Source organism: Strongylocentrotus purpuratus, unplaced genomic scaffold, assembly GCF_000002235.5.
Source record: "Strongylocentrotus purpuratus isolate Spur 01 unplaced genomic scaffold, Spur_5.0 spur5_scaffold_17, whole genome shotgun sequence".
Lineage (NCBI taxonomy): Eukaryota > Metazoa > Echinodermata > Echinoidea > Camarodonta > Strongylocentrotidae > Strongylocentrotus > Strongylocentrotus purpuratus.
This window is the reverse complement of record NW_022145602.1, coordinates 23,782,658-23,810,409: the sequence shown is the minus strand read 5'-3', so window position 1 is coordinate 23,810,409 and position 27,752 is coordinate 23,782,658. Positions and strand designations below refer to the sequence as shown.

At 38.3% G+C, this 27,752-nt stretch overlaps 1 protein-coding gene across 4 annotated transcripts; it reads left to right on the top strand.

Annotated features, from left to right (window-relative positions):
- On the top strand, positions 1–27,752 carry LOC115924951. 4 transcript variants are annotated; one of them, XM_030987956.1, is made up of 9 exons: positions 1–495; positions 14,457–14,553; positions 15,290–15,354; positions 17,701–17,775; positions 20,871–22,160; positions 22,512–24,069; positions 24,469–24,589; positions 25,428–25,554; positions 26,972–27,752. In XM_030987956.1, the coding sequence occupies exons 1-9, from the start codon at positions 480–482 to the stop codon at positions 27,664–27,666; spliced, it is 4,044 nt and encodes a 1,347-aa protein (XP_030843816.1). In that variant the 5' UTR covers positions 1–479; the 3' UTR covers positions 27,667–27,752. The 4 variants fall into 4 exon arrangements, with proteins under 4 accessions (XP_030843816.1, XP_030843815.1, XP_030843814.1 ...); XM_030987955.1 differs by having other exon boundaries at positions 3–495; positions 20,871–22,394; positions 26,972–27,751; XM_030987954.1 differs by having other exon boundaries at positions 6–495; positions 20,871–24,069; positions 26,972–27,750.

Here is a 27,752-nt window from a genome sequence, read left to right as displayed (position 1 = left end):
GTGTCTAAGATGTCTGACATGTCATTTCTAATCAAATAAGATTTAGTCACACAAGAAAATTTTCTCCCAAAAAATGTCCAAAAATAAATGTCTAAATTTTAGAGAGGGGTTGTGTCCAAGTAGACAAACGGAATAGTGCCATCTACAGTTGACATCCAGGTAGCTAGGTACTATGCGCCTCTGCAGTACTTGTGTGTGTGTGTGTGACTTGTTAGTGTGTAGTATTTGTAAGCAAAGTAGTAGGCAGTGTATGGCTCTGTGTGTGTGTGTGTGTGTGTGTCATGGGTGGATGGTTTTGTGTGTGCAGTGTATGCATTGCATTCATGCGCGTGCCGTGCATATCACATGCTATGCACATGCTTGCTATGTATGCACATGCTTGCGTAGTCTATGCATGCTGCGCTTGCAGGGCTAGTGACTAGTGAGTTATTGTGCCCTGTGGCTGTGCATAGTGGGGAGCTCCTGTCTAGCACAGAAATATGGCCAGCAAGAAAGGTAAGTTTTCCTTCCTTTTATCCTCCAAATTACTAAGGTTAGCCAAAGAGTCTATGAATCAATTTTCTTACAAAATCTGTTGGAATTTTTGCCAAACTTTAGCAGCAGAATTTTACTTCAGAAGTTCAGTCCTTCAAATAGGTCTACCAAAGAAACTCTTGCAAGTTGCAAGTTGCATTTCAGTTGCAATTGCAATTAGAATCTAGGCCTAGACTAGACCTAGTCTAGAGATTGAGATCTAGGCCTAGATCTACTAATATTAGATCTAACAGTTAGACTACGACAGTAGGCCTACTAGATCTAGTACTAGATCTACTCTAGGGTGTCTGAACGATTTTTCAATTTTCAATTTGGGATCGTTTTTCACCATTTTTGTTTGATATTTGAATAAAAAGTGTAATCAGAATAGACTCTAGAATCTAGGTCTAATACATTTCAAATTTGAAGCTTCACCGATGTTTCTATCAAAAGATACAGCCCCTCCAAAACGCTGGTAGGCCTATATTCATATCATTTTGGTCAAAATCGACGAAAAAGACGTCCACGCAAAGTGATGTTGTTTTGCTAAATTTAGCCAAACAGCTGTATCGCGCGATATGCAAGCGTATGCATACGAACGCATGCTGCTAAGCCAATGCGCGACTTGCAGCTTGAGCCACGTTGTCTCCGCGATGCCTGCCATTGACTAGTATGAATAGCCGGTCGCGCAAAAAAACCAGGAAGTGACTACACGTTATAGTCAATGGCAATATCGCACGTGCACGTTGTCTCCGCGATATTGCCATTGACTATAACTTAATTTACTTCTGGGTTTATTGCGCGAATTGCTACTGCTAGCCATACTTTCATTCACTATAATGTGTAATTGAATTTCGGGTTTCGTTCGTACGCGGAGATGTTACGCGATGTAACCATGGTTTGGACTGAGCGGAGCGCACGCCCCCTAATTAGCTGATCCACCAAATAGCGGGAAGGGTATTTTTAAACTGTAATCAGTTGTGATCCCTGGGGGCTAGCGAAAATATGAGCGCATAGAACAAGTTGCAAGTTGCATTTCAGTTGCAATTGCAATTAGAATCTAGGCCTAGACTAGACCTAGTCTAGAGATTGAGATCTAGGCCTAGATCTACTAATATTAGATCTAGACTACGACAGTAGGCCTACTAGATCTAGTACTACTAGATCTAGAATAGACCTCTACTGCTCTAGACTCTAGGTAGGGCCTAGACCCTATTAGAATATACTAGTACTAGGCCTAGTCTAGATCTAGATCTAGTCTAGGCCTAGGCCTATATTCTAGGGTCTACCCAGACGTTTTGACGTGTCTGGACAGGACACTTTTACTTTTAGCCTAGTCTAGGCCCTGCCCCTAGTTTTAAATGGTAAATTTAACAACTTTTATTTACCAAAGCAAAGCCTGGCAATTATACTTCTAGATCTATAGATCTAGGCCTAGGCCTACTACTAGACTAGATTAGATTCTAAGCTTTAAATTTAATTTTCATGACATGGACTTGGAGTTGGAAAGGGGTAGACTAGATCTAGGCCCGAGATCTAGACCCAAGAACTTGGTAGGGAGGCCAATCTGCAACACGAGCCTTAATTTTCTTGACTTGGACAGGGGTAGATCTAGATCTTTCTGCCACACAAGTCCTAATTTTCTTGACTTGGACAGAGGTATATAATACATGTTATGTTTTTTTTATGCCACACAAGCCTTAATTTTCTTGACTTGGACAGAGGTATATAATACATGTTATGTTATTTTATGCCACACAAGCCTTAATTTTCTTGACTTGGACAGGGGTAGACAATAATGTCGTTCTGCCACACAAGCCTTAATTTTCATGACTTGGACAAAGGTATATAATACATGTAATGTCTTTCTGCCACACAAGCCCTAATTTTCTTGACTTGGACAGGGGTAGACAATAATGTCGTTCTGCCACACAAGCCTTAATTTTCATGACTTGGACAGGGGTAGACAATAATGTCGTTCTGCCACACAAGCCTTAATTTTCATGACTTGGACAGAGGTATATAATACATGTAATGTTTTTCTGCCACACAAGCCTTAAATTTCTTGACTTGGACAGGGGTAGACAATAATGTCTTACTGCCACACAAGCCTTAATTTTCTTGACTTGGACAGGGGTAGACAATAATGTCGTTCTGCCACACAAGCCTTAATTTTCATGACTTGGACAGAGGTATATAATACATGTAATGTTTTTCTGCCACACAAGCCTTAATTTTCTTGACTTGGATAGAGGTATATAATACATGTAATGTCTTTCTGCCACACAAGCCCTAATTTTCTTGACTTGGACAGGAGTAGACAATGTCTTACTGCCACACAAGCCTTCATTTTCTTGACTTGGACAGGGGTAGACAATAATGTCTTACTGCCACACAAGCCTTAATTTTCATGACTTGGACAGAGGTATATAATACATGTAATGTTTTTCTGCCACACAAGCCTTAATTTTTAATGATTTGGACAGGGGTATATAATACATGTAATGTCTTACTGCCACACAAGCCTTAATTTTCATGACTTGGACAGAGGTATATAATACATGTAATGTTTTTCTGCCACACAAGCCCTAATTTTCTTGACTTGGACAGGGGTAGACAATAATGTCTTACTGCCACACAAGCCTTAATTTTCATGACTTGGACAGAGGTATATAATACATGTAATGTTTTTCTGCCACACAAGCCTTAATTTTCTTGACTTGGACAGGGGTAGACAATAATGTCTTACTGCCACACAAGCCTTAATTTTCTTGACTTGGACAGGGGTATATAATACATGTAATGTCTTTCTGCCACACAAGCCTTAATTTTCTTGATTTGGACAGGGGTATATAATACATGTAATGTCTTACTGCCACACAAGCCTTAATTTTCATGACTTGGACAGAGGTATATAATACATGTTATGTCTTTCTGCCACACAAGCCTTAATTTCCATGACTTGGACAGAGGTATATTAAAAATGTAATGTCTTTCTGCCACACAAGCCCTAATTTTCTTGACTTGGACAGGGGTATATAATACATGTAATGTTTTTTTTATGCCACAGAAGCCTTAATTTTCTTGACTTGGACATGGGTAGATAATAATGTCTTTCTGCCACACAAGCCTTAATTTTCATGACTTGGACAGAGGTATATAATACAAGTAATGTCTTTCTGCCACACAAGCCTTAATTTTCTTGACTTGGACAGAGGTATATAATACATGTAATGTCTTTCTGCCACACAAGCCCTTGTTTTCTTGACTTGGACAGGGGTAGACAATAATGTCTTACTGCCACACAAACCTTAATTTTCATGACTTGGACAGAGGTATATAATACATGTAATGTTTTTCTGCCACACAAGCGTTAATTTTCTTGACTTGGACAGGGGTATATAATACATGTAATGTCTTACTGTCACACAAGCCTTAATTTTCATGACTTGGACAAAGGTATATAATACATGTAATGTTTTTCTGCCACACAAGCCTTAATTTTCTTGACTTGGACAGGGGTAGACAATAATGTCTTACTGCCACACAAGCCTTAAGTTTCATGACTTGGACAGAGGTATATAATACATGTAATGTTTTTCTGCCACACAAGCCTTAATTTTCTTGACTTGGACAGAGGTATATAATACATGTAATGTTCTTTTTATGCCACAGAAGCCTTAATTTTCATAACTTGGACAGAGGTATATAATACATGTAATGTTTTTCTGCCACACAAGCCTTAATTTTCTTGACTTGGACAGGGGTAGACAATAATGTCTTACTGCCACACAAGCCTTAATTTTCTTGACTTGGACAGGGGTATATAATACATGTAATGTCTTTCTGCCACACAAGCCTTAATTTTCATGACTTGGACAGAGGGATATAATACATGTAATGTTTTTCTGCCACACAAGCCTTAATTTTCATGACTTGGACAGAGGTATATAATACATGTAATGTCTTTCTGCCACACAAGCCCTCATTTTCTTGACTTGGACAGGGGTAGACAATAATGTCTTACTGCCACACAAGCCTTAATTTTCATGACTTGGACAGAGGTATATAATACATGTAATGTCTTTCTGCCACACAAGCCCTAATTTTCTTGACTTGGACAGGGGTAGACAATAATGTCTTACTGCCACACAAGCCTTAATTTTCTTGACTTGGACAGGGGTATATAATACATGTAATGTCTTTCTGCCACACAAGCCTTAATTTTCATGAGTTGGACAGAGGGATATAATACATGTAATGTTTTTCTGCCACACAGGCCTTAATTTTCATGACTTGGACAGAGGTATATAATACATGTAATGTCTTTCTGCCACACAAGCCCTCATTTTCTTGACTTGGACAGGGGTAGACAATAATGTCTTACTGCCACACAAGCGTTAATTTTCTTGACTTGGACAGGGGTAGACAATAATGTCTTACTGCCACACAAGCCTTAATTTTCTTGACTTGGACAGGGGTATATAATACATGTAATGTCTTTCTGCCACACAAGCCTTAATTTTCATGACTTGGACAGAGGGCTATAATACATGTAATGTTTTTCTGCCACACAAGCCTTAATTTTCATGACTTGGACAGAGGTATATAATACATGTAATATCTTTCTGCCACACAAGCCCTCATTTTCTTGACTTGGACAGGGGTAGACAATAATGTCTTACTGCCACACAAGCCTTAATTTTCATGACTTGGACAGAGGTATATAATACATGTAATGTCTTTCTTTTACACGAGCCCTAATTTTCTTGACTTGGACAGGGGTAGAAAATAATGTCTTACTGCCACACAAGCCTTAATTTTCTTGACTTGGACAGGGGTATATAATACATGTTATGTCTTTCTGCCACACAAGCCTTAATTTCCATGACTTGGACAGAGGTATATAATACATGTAATGTCTTTCTGCCACACAAGCCCTCATTTTCTTGACTTGGACAGAGGTACATGTGTATAATACATGTAATGTCTTTCTGCCACACAAGCCCTCGTTTTCATGACTTGGACAGGGGTAGACAATAATGTCTTACTGCCACACAAGCCTTAATATCCATGACTTGGATAGAGGAATATAATACATGTAATATCTTTCTGCCACACAAGCCCAAATTTTCTTGACTTGGACAGAGGTATATAATACATGTAATGTTTTTCTGCCACACAAGCCTTAATTTTCTTGACTTGGACAGGGGTAGACAATAATGTCTTACTGCCACACAAGCCTTAATCTTCTTGACTTGGACAGGGGTATATAATACATGTAATGTCTTACTGCCACACAAGCCTTAATTTTCATGACTTGGAGAGAGGTATATAATACATGTAATGTCTTTCTTTTACACAAGCCCTAATTTTCTTGACTTGGACAGGGGTAGACAATAATGTCTTACTGCCACAAAAGCCTTAATTTTCTTGACTTGGACAGGGGTATATAATACATGTAATGTCTTTCTGCCACACAAGCCTTAATTTTCTTGATTTGGACAGGGGTATATAATACATGTAATGTCTTACTGCCACACAAGCCTTAATTTTCATGACTTGGATAGAGGTATATAATACATGTAATGTTTTTCTGCCACACAAGCCTTAATTTTCTTGACTTGGACAGGGGTAGACAATAATGTCTTACTGCCACACAAGCCTTAATTTTCATGACTTGGACAGAGGTATATAATACATGTAATGTTTTTCTGCCACACAAGCCTTGATTTTCTTGACTTGGACAGGGGTAGACAATAATGTCTTACTGCCACACAAGCCTTAATTTTCATGACTTGGACAGAGGTATATAATACATGTAATGTCTTTCTGCCACACAAGCCCTCATTTTCTTGACTTGGACAGGGGTAGACAATAATGTCTTACTGCCACAAAAGCCTTAATTTTCTTGACTTGGACAGGGGTATATAATACATGTAATGTCTTTTTGCCACACAAGCCTTAATTTTCTTGATTTGGACAGGGGTATATAATACATGTAATGTCTTACTGCCACACAAGCCTTAATTTTCATGACTTGGATAGAGGTATATAATACATGTAATGTTTTTCTGCCACACAAGCCTAAATTTTCTTGACTTGGACAGGGGTAGACAATAATGTCTTACTGCCACACAAGCCTTAATTTTCATGACTTGGACAGAGGTATATAATACATGTAATGTTTTTCTGCCACACAAGCCTTAATTTTCTTGACTTGGACAGAGGTATATAATACATGTAATGTTTTTTTTATGCCACAGAAGCCTTAATTTTCATAACTTGGACAGAGGTATATAATACATGTAATGTTTTTCTGCCACACAAGCCTTAATTTTCTTGACTTGGACAGGGGTAGACAATAATGTTTTACTGCCACACAAGCCTTAATTTTCTTGACTTGGACAGGGGTATATAATACATGTAATGTCTTTCTGCCACACAAGCCTTAATTTTCATGACTTGGACAGAGGGATATAATACATGTAATGTTTTTCTGCCACACAAGCCTTAATTTTCATGACTTGGACAGAGGTATATAATACATGTAATGTCTTTCTGCCACACAAGCCCTAATTTTCTTGACTTGGACAGGAGTAGACAATGTCTTACTGCCACACAAGCCTTAATTTTCTTGACTTGGACAGGGGTAGACAATAATGTCTTACTGCCACACAAGCCTTAATTTTCATGACTTGGACAGAGGTATATAATACATGTAATGTTTTTTTTATGCCACAGAAGCCTTAATTTTCATAACTTGGACAGAGGTATATAATACATGTAATGTTTTTCTGCCACACAAGCCTTAATTTTCTTGACTTGGACAGGGTAGACAATAATGTTTTACTGCCACACAAGCCTTAATTTTCTTGACTTGGACAGGGATATATAATACATGTAATGTCTTTCTGCCACACAAGCCTTAATTTTCATGACTTGGACAGAGGGATATAATACATGTAATGTTTTTCTGCCACACAAGCCTTAATTTTCATGACTTGGACAGAGGTATATAATACATGTAATGTCTTTCTGCCACACAAGCCTTAATTTTCTTTGACTTGGACAGGGGTAGACAATAATGTCTTACTGCCACACAAGCCTTAATTTTCATGACTTGGACAGAGGTATATAATACATGTAATGTCTTTCTGCCACACAAGCCCTAATTTTCTTGACTTGGACAGGGGTAGACAATAATGTCTTACTGCCACACAAGCCTTAATTTTCTTGACTTGGACAGGGTATATACTACATGTAATGTCTTTCTGCCACACAAGCCTTAATTTTCATGACTTGGACAGAGGGATATAATACATGTAATGTTTTTCTGCCACACAAGCCTTAATTTTCATGACTTGGACAGAGGTATATAATACATGTAATGTCTTTCTGCCACACAAGCCCTCATTTTCTTGACTTGGACAGGGGTAGACAATAATGTCTTACTGCCACACAAGCGTTAATTTTCTTGACTTGGACAGGGGTAGACAATAATGTCTTACTGCCACACAAGCCTTAATTTTCTTGACTTGGACAGGGGTATATAATACATGTAATGTCTTTCTGCCACACAAGCCTTAAGTTTCATGACTTGGACAGAGGGATATAATACATGTAATGTTTTTCTGCCACACAAGCCTTAATTTTCATGACTTGGACAGAGGTATATAATACATGTAATATCTTTCTGCCACACAAGCCCTCATTTTCTTGACTTGGACAGGGGTAGACAATAATGTCTTACTGCCACACAAGCCTTAATTTTCATGACTTGGACAGAGGTATATAATACATGTAATGTCTTTCTGCCACACAAGCCCTAATTTTCTTGACTTGGACAGAGGTACATGTGTATAATACATGTAATGTCTTTCTGCCACACAAGCCCTCGTTTTAATGACTTGGACAGGGGTAGACAATAATGTCTTACTGCCACACAAGCCTTAATATCCATGACTTGGACAGAGGTATATAATACATGTAATGTCTTTCTGCCACACAAGCCCAAATTTTCTTGACTTGGACAGAGGTATATAATACATGTAATGTTTTTTTGCCACACAAGCCTTAATTTTCTTGACTTGGACAGGGGTAGACAATAATGTCTTACTGCCACACAAGCCTTAATCTTCTCGACTTGGACAGGGGTATATAATACATGTAATGTCTTACTGCCACACAAGCCTTAATTTTCATGACTTGGACAGAGGTATATAATACACGTAATGTTTTTCTGCCACACAAGCCTTAATTTTCTTGACTTTGACAGGGGTAGACAATAATGTCTTACTGCCACACAAGCCTTAATTTTCATGACTTGGACAGAGGTATATAATACATGTATGTAATGTCTTTCTGCCACACAAGCCCTCATTTTCTTGACTTGGACAGGGGTAGACAATAATGTCTTACTGCCACACAAGCCTTAATTTTCATGACTTGGACAGAGGTATATAATACAAGTAATGTTTTTCTGCCACACAAGCGTTAATTTTCTTGACTTGGACAGGGGTATATAATACATGTAATGTTTTTTTTATGCCACAGAAGCCTTAATTTTCATAACTTGGACAGAGGTATATAATACATGTAATGTTTTTCTGCCACACAAGCCTTAATTTTCTTGACTTGGACAGGGGTAGACAATAATGTCTTACTGCCACACAAGCCTTAATTTTCTTGACTTGGACAGGGGTAGACAATAATGTCTTACTGCCACACAAGCCTTAATTTTCTTGACTTGGACAGGGGTATATAATACATGTAATGTTTTTCTGCCACACAAGCCTTAATTTTCATGACTTGGACAGAGGTATATAATACATGTAATGTCTTTCTGCCACACAAGCCCTCATTTTCTTGACTTGGACAGGGGTAGACAATAATGTCTTACTGCCACACAAGCCTTAAAGATGAAGTTGAGTTCTGGTCATGCGATTGCATTGTGAAAGAAACGGTGTGGAACCGACCAGAAAATGTTGATCATCTAGCATATAAGAATTTGTGTGTATTGCAAGGTTCTGGAATCATCAAAATGATAAGAAATTTGGCCAAGTCTTGGTAAAGTTACAAACACTTGCACAGAAAGATGTATATGGGACTACACAAACATGTGGCGTAAAAAGCCGGCCCCCCGATTTTTACGACGTTACATGTATATTTAGAATATGAAGGCATTTGAAGAGCCATGCTTTTCAGGGAACATGTCTTAACTGATGTTCTTCCACACTTGCATAATAAGAATGAGTAATGCTCACAAATTATTTTTCACCTCTTCCCAGAACTCAACCTTGTCTTTAATTTTCATGACTTGGACAGAGGTATATAATACATGTAATGTCTTTCTGCCACACAAGCCCTAATTTTCTTGACTTGGACAGGGGTAGACAATAATGTCTTACTGCCACACAAGCCTTAATTTTCTTGACTTGGACAGGGGTATATAATACATGTAATGTCTTTCTGCCACACAAGCCTTAATTTTCATGAGTTGGACAGAGGGATATAATACATGTAATGTTTTTCTGCCACACAGGCCTTAATTTTCATGACTTGGACAGAGGTATATAATACATGTAATGTCTTTCTGCCACACAAGCCCTCATTTTCTTGACTTGGACAGGGGTAGACAATAATGTCTTACTGCCACACAAGCGTTAATTTTCTTGACTTGGACAGGGGTAGACAATAATGTCTTACTGCCACACAAGCCTTAATATCCATGACTTGGACAGAGGTATATAATACATGTAATGTCTTTCTGCCACACAAGCCCAAATTTTCTTGACTTGGACAGAGGTATATAATACATGTAATGTTTTTTTGCCACACAAGCCTTAATTTTCTTGACTTGGACAGGGGTAGACAATAATGTCTTACTGCCACACAAGCCTTAATCTTCTCGACTTGGACAGGGGTATATAATACATGTAATGTCTTACTGCCACACAAGCCTTAATTTTCATGACTTGGACAGAGGTATATAATACACGTAATGTTTTTCTGCCACACAAGCCTTAATTTTCTTGACTTTGACAGGGGTAGACAATAATGTCTTACTGCCACACAAGCCTTAATTTTCATGACTTGGACAGAGGTATATAATACATGTATGTAATGTCTTTCTGCCACACAAGCCCTCATTTTCTTGACTTGGACAGGGGTAGACAATAATGTCTTACTGCCACACAAGCCTTAATTTTCATGACTAGGACAGAGGTATATAATACAAGTAATGTCTTTCTGCCACACAAGCCTTAATTTTCTTGACTTGGACAGAGGTATATAATACATGTAATGTCTTTCTGCCACACAAGCCCTTGTTTTCTTGACTTGGACAGGGTAGACAATAATGTCTTACTGCCACACAAACCTTAATTTTCATGACTTGGACAGAGGTATATAATACATGTAATGTTTTTCTGCCACACAAGCGTTAATTTTCTTGACTTGGACAGAGGTATATAATACATGTAATGTCTTACTGCCACACAAGCCTTAATTTTCATGACTTGGACAGAGGTATATAATACATGTAATGTTTTTCTGCCACACAAGCCTTAATTTTCTTGACGTTGACAGGGGTAGACAATAATGTCTTACTGCCACACAAGCCTTAATTTTCTTGACTTGGACAGGGGTATATAATACATGTAATGTCTTTCTGCCACACAAGCCTTAATTTTAATGACTTGGACAGAGGGATATAATACATGTAATGTTTTTCTGCCACACAAGCCTTAATTTTCATGACTTGGACAGAGGTATATAATACATGTAATGTCTTTCTGCCACACAAGCCCTCATTTTCTTGACTTGGACAGGGGTAGACAATAATGTCTTACTGCCACACAAGCCTTAATTTTCATGACTTGGACAGAGGTATATAATACATGTAATGTCTTTCTGCCACACAAGCCCTAATTTTCTTGACTTGGAAAGGGGTAGACAATAATGTCTTACTGCCACACAAGCCTTAATTTTCTTGACTTGGACAGGGGTATATAATACATGTAATGTCTTTCTGCCACACAAGCCTTAATTTTCATGACTTGGACAGGGGTAGACAATAATGTCTTACTGCCACACAAGCCTTAATTTTCATGACTTGGACAGAGGTATATAATACATGTAATGTCTTTCTGCCACACAAGCCCTAATTTTCTTGACTTGGACAGGGGTAGACAATAATGTCTTACTGCCACACAAGCCTTAATTTTCTTGACTTGGACAGGGGTATATAATACATGTTATGTCTTTCTGCCACACAAGCCTTAATTTCCATGACTTGGACAGAGGTATATAATACATGTAATGTCTTTCTGCCACACAAGCCCTAATTTTCTTGACTTGGACAGAGGTACATGTGTATAATACATGTAATGTCTTTCTGCCACACAAGCCCTCGTTTTAATGACTTGGACAGGGGTAGACAATAATGTCTTACTGCCACACAAGCCTTAATATCCATGACTTGGACAGAGGTATATAATACATGTAATGTCTTTCTGCCACACAAGCCCAAATTTTCTTGACTTGGACAGAGGTATATAATACATGTAATGTTTTTTTTGCCACACAAGCCTTAATTTTCTTGACTTGGACAGGGGTAGACAATAATGTCTTTCTGCCACACAAGCCTTAATCTTCTTGACTTGGACAGGGGTATATAATACATGTAATGTCTTTCTGCCACACAAGCCTTAATTTTCATGACTTGGACAGAGGGATATAATACATGTAATGTTTTTCTGCCACACAAGCCTTAATTTTCATGACTTGGACAGAGGTATATAATACATGTAATGTCTTTCTGCCACACAAGCCCTCATTTTCTTGACTTGGACAGGGGTAGACAATAATGTCTTACTGCCACACAAGCGTTAATTTTCTTGACTTGGACAGGGGTAGACAATAATGTCTTACTGCCACACAAGCCTTAATTTTCTTGACTTGGACAGGGTATATAATACATGTAATGTCTTTCTGCCACACAAGCCTTAATTTTCATGACTTGGACAGAGGTATATAATACATGTAATATCTTTCTGCCACACAAGCCCTCATTTTCTTGACTTGGACAGGGGTAGACAATAATGTCTTACTGCCACACAAGCCTTAATTTTCATGACTTGGACAGAGGTATATAATACATGTAATGTCTTTCTGCCACACAAGCCCTAATTTTCTTGACTTGGACAGGGGTAGACAATAATGTCTTACTGCCACACAAGCCTTAATTTTCTTGACTTGGACAGGGGTATATAATACATGTTATGTCTTTCTGCCACACAAGCCTTAATTTCCATGACTTGGACAGAGGTATATAATACATGTAATGTCTTTCTGCCACACAAGCCCTAATTTTCTTGACTTGGACAGAGGTACATGTGTATAATACATGTAATGTCTTTCTGCCACACAAGCCCTCGTTTTAATGACTTGGACAGGGGTAGACAATAATGTCTTACTGCCACACAAGCCTTAATATTCATGACTTGGACAGAGGTATATAATACATGTAATGTCTTTCTGCCACACAAGCCCAAATTTTCTTGACTTGGACAGAGGTATATAATACATGTAATGTTTTTTTGCCACACAAGCCTTAATTTTCTTGACTTGGACAGGGGTAGACAATAATGTCTTACTGCCACACAAGCCTTAATCTTCTTGACTTGGCCAGGGGTATATAATACATGTAATGTCTTACTGCCACACAAGCCTTAATTTTCATGACTTGGACAGAGGTATATAATACACGTAATGTTTTTCTGCCACACAAGCCTTAATTTTCTTGACTTTGACAGGGGTAGACAATAATGTCTTACTGCCACACAAGCCTTAATTTTCATGACTTGGACAGAGGTATATAATACATGTATGTAATGTCTTTCTGCCACACAAGCCCTCATTTTCTTGACTTGGACAGGGGTAGACAATAATGTCTTACTGCCACACAAGCCTTAATTTTCATGACTTGGACAGAGGTATATAATACAAGTAATGTCTTTCTGCCACACAAGCCTTAATTTTCTTGACTTGGACAGAGGTATGTAATACATGTAATGTCTTTCTGCCACACAAGCCCTTGTTTTCTTGACTTGGACAGGGGTAGATGATTTGGTATCATCCTGCTATGCAATGGTTATGAGTTCAATAGTACAAATATTTTCATGAGTTGAATAGAATTAATGTTAATCTTTCAACGAATGAAAATATTCACACTATTAAACGAATGAAAAACATTCATTACATGTTTTATACAACATCAAAGAAGATCTAATAGAACGTTAATCAACAAATTATGCTTTACTCCTTATATTAAAGATAAATTAAAGTTAGAGTGAGCCTTCTCGATTACATTCAGATTGCCTTCGCGTCAGATACACGCAGGGATACTCGCAGGGCAGAGAGGTACGCAGTCTGCATATAACCAAAAATGCACGACGCATATAACCAAAAATGCTCGCCCGTGCAATATAACATATATTTAATATCATGTGACCAACAATCCTCCAATCAAATAACAAAGATCCACATAGGTGTTGTATAAAAATTGATAATGTATTTCTGCCACACCATCCCTAATTTTCATGACTTTGAAAGCGGTTCTTAAGCTTATATTGACATATTTACCATGGAATAGATTTGCCATGCCTTCAGAAGTCTATCAATATTAATGCTTGAATTAAAGTAGACAGTGTCACACATACATGTAGTTACACTCAGTAATACATGCAATCATGCATAACACTGCCTGTTTTCTTTCAAGCAATACTTTTAATTAGGGATGTTCTTGTGTACATGTGAATGCATACATGAGGATGTCAAATTTTGAGAATTGTTTTTTCATTACATTAACTGATGGCCATAACAACTACATGTACGTGTACAGACATAAAGAACTGTTTTAATCTTTTACCTTTATATAGAGTTTGGCTGGGCAAAACTGCACGGAGTTTCTGTCAGATGGCCTGTACAAGTGTTAGTCCCAGGCAAAATTGTTTACTGCAGAGCTGATCACGCAGAGTAAGTCTATTTTATCATATTATGTAATCTCTGGCCGATGAATTTGGAGGATACTTTGATTCAGCGGTAGCATGCTGCCTCACATTTCTTGTGTGCGCTCTAAAAGCCAGCTACTCAGTGCAGAGCTGCCAACCATTCAGTTTTTGCCGGAATTACTCCGTTTTTTCCTCCAAATTTTTCCTCCAAATTACGGTATTACGTTTTTATTTCATAAAATACGTTTTTTAATTGTTTTTTTTTATTTTTTTTATTTTTTTAAATTTTTTTTTTTTTTTTTTACATACCGCACGTCAAACAACTGCCCTAAAATGGTGATTTGATCACAAATTTAATAGAAAACTAACTTTAAAACATACTTGACGCGAAAAATATTCTCACAAAAAATGAAATGCCGATATTACCAAAATAACTACCAAAAAAATTACCTGCTTGTATGGAAAAAACCGCATGATGAATGAACATTTCTGCATTGGAAGTGTGTCGCGCGTGGTTGTAATTTTCGTTTTAATTAATTCCTTTTTTTTTGCTTGAAATTCCTTTTTTTTTGCCATCATGATTCCTTTTTTTGGTCGCACAAGGTTGGCAGCTCTGTCAGTGGTGTGCCAAAATGCATTCTACATAGTAAATTGACACATTATATCAAATGAGGAATCAAGATACATGCTAATATTTATGAATTTACTTTTTTAACTGTCGGCCAAATTTGTTGTATCCATGATTGATATTGTTTTTGCAGGTTCACCCCAAGAGATGTCATTCCATTTGAAGGAAATGTAGACTACTGGATAAATGAAGGAACAAGTAATTATTTTCCCCTCATATTTGAGTTCGAGTTTTATCAATTCATTTGCTTGTTCCAGATGCTTTTTGCATTTCTTTTTAACTTGTATATTCTGTGTTTTTGTTTTATATGTTATTTTGACAATTCCATGATAAGAATCATGTACTTATTATCCCCTTGCTGACGAAGTCGGAGGGGATATAGTAACGCTGCCGTCTGTCCTTACGTTCGTAACAAATTTGGTTTCCGATCGATAACTTTAGTAATGTTTGACAGTGCCGGTCGATGTACTCCACATCCCGGCGGCGGTTATCATGTCGGTTTCTCTGCTGTTGTCTTCCTTGGTTTCGGTGTTCGGTACATCGCGGTGATTTTGAAAAATGTCCAATTTCTCCACATGCCCGGCACCTTTCATTTATCGCCGGGCACGACCTGTTTCTGTGTTCAATGTGCAGTTCAGGCATGCACTTGCTTCCAATTTTGGGGGCCTTTCTCCTCGTTCGTGTGACTCACGATGTCACTTCCTTCATTAAATGTTAACAATCCTTCCACATTTAACAGGTGAAAACGGGGATAGTCGGCAGCTATTTCACCACGGTCACCACTGGAAGCAGCCATTTTGTCAAACTATGTTTTTTCAGCTGCTTTTTCTCTAGTCGTGGTGGTGGTTTGTGATTTGTTGTAGTGAATTTTGCTATCGGGTTCACTGCTACCTGAGTGAATTCCTCCTCATGGCAGCGATTATCTATACATGTATAGATCAAAGTAGTGCCTGTTTTTTTTTTATTATGCGAATATCAGTGCAATATGCAGTGCAATTTATTGTGACGTGGGATCGAGGCAGCTGCATGTGCACAATATTCTAAAACCCTACATGAAAATTCAGGCTTGTGTGGCAGAAAAAACATTATCTATATACCCCTATCCAAGTCAAGAGAGTCGGCATGTCTCCGGTGATATGTTGGCCCAACCTTCCTTGGTGAAAGCCTCAAGCTGGTTTGAATTTGAATTTATAATTAGCAACACATCACAATAATGACAGTACATATGAACAATCATACAACGCAAAGAATAGAACTGACAGTGAAGATATTCATTACGTCTATGAAGACTTTCTTTCGCAGACTATCGGGTGTGTTTGTGTCTAAACTGTTTTGAATCAATAGTAATACCATGTCACCTTTGCTGATAGGTGGGTGGTGCTTGCCCAATAAACAGAACACTAAAAATAACCTCTTTTGGGAGTGTATTTTAAGTGATTTTAAATGCGACTGGAGTAACGTGATTCCACTTACCTCTGTAAATCAAGTGTTTATGACAACATAACCCTTTACCAAGCAACAAGTTTTTTATCCGTTAACCGATGGTGGTGATAAATAAGTAATTATTTGGTCTTGTAAGCACCTTTATCGATTGGTTTCACAGGTTATCCAAGGTTGATGGTAATAATCACGTTACTTACACCGGCTTATCGTCTTATTGTTTCGTCTGTGAATCTCTGGTTGTATTAAATTAGTAATTTTGAGGTGTCTTTACACACCTCTTTTGAATGGTTTCAAAGTTACCATAACTTTCTTGGTGATGATCGCGTGGCTCAAGCTGATTACTAATTAATCTAAGCTGTGAATCCGTGAATCTGTGATATTTAGGTGTGTAAATTTTTCATCATATCGAATTGCGTAATGCAGGCGAGACCGCCGAGAGTGTTTCCCTTGTTCTTAATTAACTAGAAAACAATAGCGATATTTTTTCAAAAAATGAACGATCAAGACTTTGATCATTGAAGCATGTGTTTCAGATTTGATTTTGTCAAATATTCCCGGTTTGAATTTAGAGGTAATTATTTTTGTGTTGAATTGAAAGTTAATGTGTGTCCACTTCATACTTGAGCTATTACATGTAGTCCAATCATACATTTTCAAATCAAATTATTTGCTTAGTACCTACATGTAAAGAATGTACTTCCAAATGAAGACTATCAAAGCTACATGAAGAGACTAAATTTATTTAGTGCTAATGAGTGTTACAAGCTGGGATACTACATAGTATGAGGAAACTCCTGTGATTTTATAAATATTTTGTGTATAATTTTTTGGCATTAATAATATATATATTTCACTGTAGGGAAGATTATTGTGGACTGAACACATGTTGAATGATTTCTTAATAACAATTAATCTAAATTGAGCTGTAATAAGCAGCATTTGATCATTATTCTTTTTTCATTAGGCCTATTCAATTCTTTTGGAAATTGAAAAGTCACTCCAAAAAGTCCTCAGCAGCTTGTTCCTGCCTAATACTGGTTCCCTATATACAAGTAGTACTGATGAACATTTTTGTTTATTTATTTTATTTTATAATTCCAGCTATTCTCAGGAAAAAGAGGCAATTCAACACAGAAGTACTTTTCTTAGAGGATGTGAATTGGGTTCAACAGCAGGGTAAGTATTTAAGCAGCAAGCCACCTCATCTTAATAGGAAATGTTTTTGTTTTTTGTCTATCAATACGATTGGTGGTTTGTTTGTTTGTTAGCAACATGACCTTTGTTAGGCATGAGATTTATTATTTATTTATTATTATTTATTTTTGCTGTCGTTCCGATGCAGGATCCCGCATGGAACGCTCGGCGCCGATTTGGTACGCGCACTTTGCCTGACTGCAGTCTCCAAATTTAATTATTAGATTGAAATCATCGTGACGCAAGAGGACGAATGTCAGTGCGCACAGCAATCATAAAAGGATGCGCTAGCTGAAGACACTAGTGAGCCACTACGTACTCGCAGCCTATCTAGCCACGTTGGCTAGTTCCGCGCATGGTATAGGCGCAAGCCAAATGGAGTGAGCTAGCTAGCTAGCGTTGGAATTGCAGAGTAATGTGATTGAGATTATTCCTGATTAGTTTTAATTCCAAGCTATAGATCGATGGGTTTTACAAGCTTTGACATTTCAATAAATCATAAGAGAAAGAAGACGATTCCTTGTACCTTTCTCGACTATTAATCCTTGTGTAAATTCAGTTCCCCTCCCTCCCCCCCCCCCCCTCCCCCGCCCCCGATCGCAAAAAGTCTCCATATTCCACAAGAAATCATGGCCTATCAGAATGGCCAACAGACTCTTGAGGTGTAACTCCTTGTTAGATGAACTAGTTGTAGACGAAATGATAGTAATTATGAATTTGGATTTGCCAAATTGTAATCATAGCTGTGTGCTTTTAACTCGCCCCTTTGAGATTACGTCAAAAATATAAAATTTGCATACCTATATAAAAAGGTCATGACTTATTTATATGAAAGAATTCCAAAAATTACGAAAGAAAAAGAAAATGAAGTAGAACATGGTAGCGACTTTTGATTGAAAATATTTCACATCAGAATACCCCTTCCCCCCCCCCCCCTCCCTGGATGGCCCTTTGCTGAAAGAAATTTGTCGCATACCACTCCACGCACAGAGCAAGCATAGCCTTATACTTGTAGGCAATCTCATTGTCAAAAAAGTAAGAAGGGTTACAGTACTAAGTACCACTTTCCCTCAACCCTTTTGGAGTCGAAGACAGTTTCATTATGATTTGGATATAAAGTAGCACTTCATTAACATTCTGAATGGATAAACTTTTAAAGAAATTAAGTCTCAAAGCTGAATAACGATTGGCACAGGCTTGCAATTAACACCGCCCACCAACGTACGCTCAAGCAGTATGTTGGACATGAGCTGAGCACGTGGTTGTTTTTGTGTGTGTGGATATAGCATTGGGTTCAGTTGTGATGACCTAGAAATTCTATCATAACTCTGTCATGTGTGTTCGGATGTAGATTTAGTAGAAATCATTTTGTCGCATTTATAACCAACGCACAGTTGTAGTGGAAATTATTTTAACTCTGTCATGAACAAAAGCGCGGTGGAAGTACAATTTATTTCACTCTGTCATTTTATAAACAAACGCACAGTTGTACTTGTAGCAGTAGAAATTACTTGAACTTTTGTCATGCTTATAAAAAAATGCACAGAATTCGTAGTAGAAGTTATTTAAACTCTGTCATGTTTATAAACAAAAACATGGTCTTAGAAGAAATAATTTTAAACTCTGTCATGTTTAAAAACAACCAAATACCAGTAGTTGTAGTAGAAATTATTTTAACTACATCATGTTTTATAAACAAATGCATGATTGTAGTAGAACTTATTTTTAAATGTCATGTTTATAAACAAATTACACACATGCAATTGTGGTAGAAATTATATTAACTCTGTGAGGCTTAAACAAACTCACAGAATTTGTAGTAGAAGTTAAAACTCTGTCATGTCTATAAACAAACACACGTTTAGAAGAATTATTTTTAACTCTGTCATGTTTAAAAACAACCAAACAGTTGTAGTAGAAATTATTTTAACTCCGTCATGTTTATAGACAAATTACACACATGCAATTGTGGTAGAAATTATATTAACTCTGTGATGCTCATAAACAAACACACGGTCTTAGAAGAAATTATTATAAACAAACGCATGATTGTATGTAGAAATTATTTGTAAATGTCATGTTTATAAACACACCTACAGCTGTGGTAGAAGTTATTTTAATTCCGACTTGTTTATAATATAGAAATGTCAATGTCGGGACACTCGATATATAATTTTGTGTCGTGTGCATGTACAGTGTACCGGCTTGCCAGCGCTGCGTGGATATAATAAATCGATGCATCCTACTGCAGTCGGACGATTATCACGCCGTCGCGTTCTGGCGCAGTGTTGTATAATATTTGTACTCCTGTCACTAATCATTCCGCCGATCGTTCTGCAGCGCGCATTGCAGGATCCTGCATCGGAACGACAGCAATAATAAATATCTCGTGCCTTAGCAACATGTCACTTTAGTTACAGTTGTTGTGATAGTAAAATTCATCCACAGTATTTAAGTTCAATTCCATGGTGATTGTGTACAGTTTCAATTGTCACAATTATAGAAAAAGAAATATGTTATCAGTTTTTAATTTGTTATGATTCCAATATCTCTTTTTTATGATATGTTAATATGAGCTATATTTAATGTTATATACTGCTGATTTAATATAATTTTTTTTAAATCTATAGTCATTGTGTTTTTGAAATGTCTTGTAAACTTCTTAATTCAGCTTTGCCACAATGAAAGTATTTTTGATAAACCGTTTTGAAATGAAATGAATTTATGAAATAAATATACTTGTTAAAATTGAAGGAGTAGTAGGCAGGCAGAAGCCTTTCAATACGAAATTACGTGCCTAAAAATAATTATCTTTCTTCCTACATCAAAAAGTTCTTTAATAGAGAACAGATACATTCACTTCTCTCATTGACTTTAGCTTAATGTTCAATTTAAAAAAAAAATGATTTACGGACAGTGCATTGGTTGAGGCTGTAGCTTGGCAACTGAATGATCTTAATTCTTAATCATAATTTTTCATATTCCTCCTTGAAACACATTGGGAAACATTTGGTTAACACAGTCAGGTGATTAGACGTGGGCTGACCCATATCTTTTCTTTTCTTTCTTTTTCATAGTTAAAAATGGATGTGGGGCACAAGCAAGGCAGAGTACTGAAGATGAGACGAACCATGCCCAAGTAAGGCAGAGTACTGAAGATGAGACAAACCATGCCCAAGTAAGGCAGAGTACTGAAGATGAGACGAACCATGCCCAAGTAAGGCAGAGTACTGAAGATGAGACGAACCATGCCCAAGTAAGGCAGAGTACTGAAGATGAGACGAACCATGCCCAAGTAAGGCAGAGTACTGAAGATGAGACGAACCATGCCCAAGTAAGGCAGAGTACTGAAGATGAGACGAACCATGCCCAAGCAAGGCAGAGTACTGAAGATAAGACGAACCATGCCCAAGTAAGGCAGAGTACTGAAGATAAGACGAACCATGCCCAAGCAAGGCAGAGTACTGAAGATAAGACGAACCATGCCCAAGCAAGGCAGAGTACTGAAGATGAGACGAACCATGCCCAAGCAAGGCAGATTACTGAAGATGAGACGAACCATGCCCAAGTAAGGCAGATTACTGAAGATGAGACGAACCATGCCCAAGTAAGGCAGAGTACTGAAGATGAGACGAACCATGCCCAAGCAAGGCAGAGTACTGAAGATAAGACGAACCATGCCCAAGTAAGGCAGAGTACTGAAGATGAGACGAACCATGCCCAAGTAAGGCAGAGTACTGAAGATGAGACGAACCATGCCCAAGCAAGGCAGAGTACTGAAGATGAGACGAACCATGCCCAAGTAAGGCAGAGTATGGAAGATGAGACGAACCATGCCCAAGTAAGGCAGAGTACTGAAGATGAGACGAACCATGCCCAAGTAAGGCAGAGTACTGAAGATGAGACAAACCATGCCCAAGTAAGGCAGAGTACTGAAGATGAGACGAACCATGCCCAAGTAAGGCAGAGTACTGAAGATGAGACGAACCATGCCCAAGTAAGGCAGAGTACTGAAGATGAGACGAACCATGCCCAAGTAAGGCAGAGTACTGAAGATGAGACGAACCATGCCCAAGTATGGCAGAGTACGGAAGATGAGACGAACCATGCCCAAGTAAGGCAGAGTACTGAAGATGAGACGAACCATGCCCAAGTAAGGCAGAGTACTGAAGATGAGACGAACCATGCCCAAGTAAGGCAGAGTACTGAAGATGAGACGAACCATGCCCAAGTAAGGCAGAGTACTGAAGATGAGACGAACCATGCCCAAGCAAGGCAGAGTACTGAAGATGAGACGAACCATGCCCAAGCAAGGCAGAGTACTGAAGATGAGACGAACCATGCCCAAGCAAGGCAGAGTACTGAAGATGAGACGAACCATGCCCAAGCAAGGCAGAGTACTGAAGATAAGACGAACCATGCCCAAGTAAGGCAGAGTACTGAAGATGAGACGAACCATGCCCAAGTAAGGCAGAGTACTGAAGATGAGACGAACCATGCCCAAGTAAGGCAGAGTACTGAAGATAAGACGAACCATGCCCAAGTAAGGCAGAGTACTGAAGATAAGACGAACCATGCCCAAGCAAGGCAGAGTACTGAAGATGAGACGAACCATGCCCAAGTAAGGCAGAGTACTGAAGATGAGACGAACCATGCCCAAGTAAGGCAGAGTACTGAAGATGAGACGAACCATGCCCAAGCAAGGCAGAATACTGAAGATGAGATGGACCAAAGTTCTCCTCTAAGAAGAAGCCTGAAAACTCTAAAAAGACGCCAGGAAAGATATTCTGTTTTAGAATCAGATAGTGGGTCAGAATATGTCCCACCTTCACATTCAGAGGAAGATGAAACAGACAGTGAAAGTAATTCGAGCTGGAGACATAAATGTGCATCAAATAAGGACAGAGAAAGTGATTCTAGTGAGACACATACATGTACATCCAACAAAGACAAGGAAAACGCTTCTCTGAGACAATATTCATATGCATCCAGTGAAGACGGCGAAAGTGATGGTGAAGAGTTCTGTGAAGTCAGTGACGACTGCATCCTACGAGATAAGAATGTGAGCAACATTTTCATACGAAAAATACAGAAATCATCCTTTGATCAGAGAAGTGGGAAAAAAAAGAAATCAAACAGGGTTCAAAACGCTGTCCATGCTTGCTTTTATTGCGGGAAGATTGTTCAGCATATCCCCATACATACGCTGGCTAAACATTCACAAGAAGATGATGTATTAGAAATGATTAACATGGATGGTGATCAGAGAGGAAAGGAGAGCAGGCAAGACATCCTAAGAGCTAGAGGAGATCACAAACACAACTTGAAAGTGTTCAACCAGCAGAAAGGTGAACTGATATTATATCGACGCCCAACAGGAGAATTTGACCACAGAATGTATGGGCCATGCCCAGAGTGCCTTGAGTGGCTGAAGCTGAATTCCCTCCCCAAACACCAGAAGACATGCTCTGGAAGGAAGCTCAAGCCAAAGGATTCATCAACAGGAAAAGGTTCTTTAATTATCCAAAGCAAAATTCTCAGCAATAGAATAAGTGCAAAGGCATCAACCCTTTTAAGGAATGAGGTATTTACAATCATGAGAGTTGATGAGAAAAGCTACATTGCTCAGCAAGACCCACTGATCATAGCCGTGGGAGAATCCTATCTTCGAAGGAACATTGCTAACGAAACCAAGAGGAAATATTATGCATCACAGCGGATGCGGGATTGTAGCAAGTTATTGATGCAAGTGCGTGAACGTGATGCCTCTATGAAGTCCTTAGACATGTGGGGGCTTCTTCGCCCTACACATGTAGATCTTGTTGTCGAAGCTTCTCTAGATATGGCCATGAGAACAATGGATGATGAAGAGGACCTCAAAAGTCCCTCCACTGCTATCAAAATGAAGTATGATCTGGAACGGATGGCCCACAGCAAATGCATCTTTGCTATCAAAGAGTATGACAGGACCAAGGAGACCAAATGGAAAGATGCCAAAGAGGAGTCAGAAGGTTTTATTGCTGCTTTGAGGCATGATTATGGAGACAAAGTCACAAGACTTGCCAGGAAGATCTTGCAGGAGAGAAGGATGAATGTGCAACAACAACTTCCAAGACCCGAGGATGTGGAAAAAATGTCGAGATATATAAGAGACAAGCTTTCACAACTAGATTACCAGAGAACATCGTGGATTGACTTTCAGGAGGTTGGATGTCTGGCTCTTACAAGACTCCTGACGTACAATAAGAGACGGTCAGGAGAGATAGAAGCAATACAGTGAGTATAAAAGACAAAACTTGTATAAAGGCTGTAATGGTATTATCTCACAATAGTGTTTTTTTAACCAACTTTACAAAAATATTGGTAAATATTGGTGAACTGTTTTCTGACCGCTTTTTGTTCTTGTCCTGCATATCTGATATTGGATACACACATAAGTGTTGTATTGTTAAAATTAAAATGGTTGTTACCCTGTTATCGTGAAAAAAATTCTGTCATTGAAAATTAAGATGTGTATCAATAATTTCATATTCTCTTTTCATTATGGAAACATCAATTGACAAAGTTTATCATCCCTTTCCTATATAGTAGTATTAATTATGGTGTTATACTGTATTTCCTTTGAAGAATATGGTTTAATTTCTTCTCCTTCATTCTTTCATTTCTCCTTTCCAGTGTCAAAAGTTATGTGCAGAGGGTAGGCACTACTGAAGTTGACCAAACTCTCCTTGGGCAGTTATCTGAAACAGAGAAATTCCTGATGCAGTCCCAGGATCTCATTGAAACAAGAGGAAAAGTAAGTTTGATTTACATGTTTTGGAATAAGCAAATAAAAAGCTTAAAGGTTGATTCCAGTTTTGGTAGTCCCTTAAAAACTATTTGTCAGATTTCCTTGCTTTTAGCTAATCAGTAGCAAGAAAGAAGTAAAACTTAAGATGCTGAGAAGTTTTTTCCTCCTCCAGTTGAATATTTAACAAATGAAAATTCACATCGGCCTGTGCACATGTAAAACCAGTGAGAGTTCTGTTTACGCCACAAATGTACAAAGCGCTGTGATCGCTGTGCGGAGAGCGATCGGCATGCAGGGGTCCTAGCGCAGGGCAGAATGAAACCGTTACATTGTTCTCATTTCAAATATTTACACTGATATTCACAGGAAATCATGAATGGAATATCACATGATCTCACTCGGGTAACTTTTGTTATGAAACACAGACAATGTGAGACTATATTGGAACAATTTCATTCCAATTGTCTTTTTGCTACCAAAACTGTACATGAGCATTAAGACAACAAAACCCTGAGACAACACAACCTTTGTCAACACTACCTGGACAACTTGCTGCATACCCAAGGCAATCCGGGAGGGGGGGGGGTGTAAATAAAATGTGTGATAACTTGATATTTAGCAATCTATATTTCGGATTTGGTGAAAGGTAGGATCGAAGTGAGGATCGGTATATGGTTCAGGATTTAAGCATAAGATTTAATATAGATACAGTTCATTTTTGTAGGAGGTGATTTCTTTTTATTGTTCATGGGAATTGAATTTAAAAAATGGACAATGAACATTGGCAAGGGTTTGCTACAAGAAGGGAAAAATATGGCTTCTTTTACCACCATTTATATTGCAGAGAGGAAGGAAGGTGCCGGTTTTGGTTCCACAGGACACACAAAGAGCTCTGGAATACTTAGCAAATTCTGATGTGAGAAAAGCAGCAGGAGTGCATACAACGAACAAGTACTTGTTTCCAAACCAAGGTTTGTTTTGCTTGATCTCTTCAGTAACTGTTATCTTAATAATTTAACCATATTCTGTAGTAAAGGTACACACAGGAGCTGGATTCAAGGGCCATTCAGTCCAGAGAGGGGGGGGGGGGGGGGGGGGGGGGGGGGGGGGGGGATTTAAAAGCTCATATTAGCGCTACTTGAGTTTTTGGTATTCTGAAAACTCATTTAAGTCCTCCTTTTCAGCTGGCAGCAGATGCGTTGCGTGTATGCAATAATGTACTCCTATACAGCGTGAGTCAAAAAAAGTTTACACCTAGAAAATTGCTAATTATTAAACAAATCATCTATGAACAGTAAACTATTATACATCTTATGAAAGAGTGTTTTATCCCGCATCATTTAGTATCATTTTGTGCCGTATGTGTTCACGCTTTGATGAACAGGAGGCATTGTTTGCGAGAGTGCAAAAATCGACATGCGCCAAAGTTGCTTATGTGATGTTTGAATATAACGATTGGGAATTGCGTATAATTCGGTCTTTGCAGATCCAAATAACATCCGTAACAAAATCAATCATGCCACACATATCAAATATCGAATATCAAATATCAACGAACATTTGTGCGGGCGCATGTGTGTGTATGTGACTTTGCTTCTGCAAAAAGCATATCCAATGCATTTCATTTGATACATTCAATTCATTCTCTCACCCTGCTAATCCCAACATAATACATACTGTATGCATCACTTTGGCGCAAGTCGATTTTTGCACTCTCGCAAACAATGCCTCATGTTCATCCAAGCGTGAATACCTACCACACAAAAATGATACCAAATGATTTGGCATAAAACACTCTTCCATAAGATGTCTATCAATTTACTGTTCATAGATGATTTTTTAAATAATTAACTTTTTTTTGACTCACACGGTAGTATGAGGGCTGCCGCGAGTGGGGGCGGACGTTTTCTGCTGAGCTCCCTTGTTTCTTTTATTTTTTCCGTTTTGGCGTTTGTTTCTATGCTGTGATTGGTACTGGAGTGATGATCTGGATGCGTACAAGCCGTTTTTAGGATGAGTCTTTTGATTTAGCTTTTTGATTTTCATATATTTGATGATTTAGTGATCAAATTTTGGTTGTCAAAATTGCAGTTGTTTATGCTGCGCGTAGTGCTGATCACCTATTGCGCACTCTGTTATTTGTTTTATTACTTCCTTGTTTTTAATTGCGCATACACACCTGCGCCAGCTCCTTAATCTGAAGTTTGCGCAGAGGAATATCCTTTACTTCAATATGCACATTACTATACATGCATGCATGTCAACCAAACATGTGCCCAATTTTTCTATTCCTATATGGAAAAGACAACTTTTAGTAAATGTACCAAAATATAGATGTTGTTACATTATATAAAAACTATGATTTTCTTTGAATTTTTTTTAACTCAGGGCAATCAACGATGCGGGCATATGACGCAATGGGAAGGACTTGCCAAAGAGCAAGTTTGGAAACTCCAGAGAGGATGACAAGTGTTAACCTACGGAAATATATGGCAACACTTGTGCAAGTTTTGAACTTGGAGGATAACGAGATGGACTGGGTGCACCGCCATCTAGGCCACTCAAAGACGGTGCACATGGAGCATTATAGGCAGATGACTCCGTACCTTGAGAGGGTTCAGGTAGGAAAGATCCTCCTTATGCAGGACCTCAACGTACAGAAGGACAACATTGGAAAGAACTTGAAAGATATTTCCTTTGGCGAAATTTTGGATGCAACCTCTGCTGGTGACCTACTACCCCAAAAACGGAAGGCAGATGACGAAGATAGTGGTGAAGATCTCGACGATGTAGATCAAGGTCCTGAAGATGAACCTCCTGCTGGTGATAAGCGTAAGCGAAGGCAAAAGAAAAGGAAGTTGGCGAACAAAGCAGATCCCGTGTTAAGATGTTCGTGGACTCACGAAGAAATATGTGAATTAAAGAAGTATTTCTCTGTTAACTTTGTTACTAAAGTAACACCTGGGAGGAAGGATTGCCAGAAGGCAATTGGGGCCAGCAAAGTGAATGGTGGCACATTACAACGCCGTCATTGGCATCTAATAGTGAAAAAGATGTCAGCACTGCTTACAAAATTAAGATAATAACACATTGGCAAAAAATATCTTTAAAGTACAAGTCCACTCCAAAAATAACTTGTCTTTAATAGAACCAGAAAAATGAGACAAAC

Coding starts and splice junctions, on each gene's coding strand:
- LOC115924951 (XM_030987954.1), top strand. Junction 14,554..15,289: donor TGCAGAGCTGATCACGCAGA/GTAAGTCTATTT, acceptor TTGTTTTTGCAG/GTTCACCCCAAGAGATGTCA. Junction 24,070..24,468: donor GGAGAGATAGAAGCAATACA/GTGAGTATAAAA, acceptor TCTCCTTTCCAG/TGTCAAAAGTTATGTGCAGA.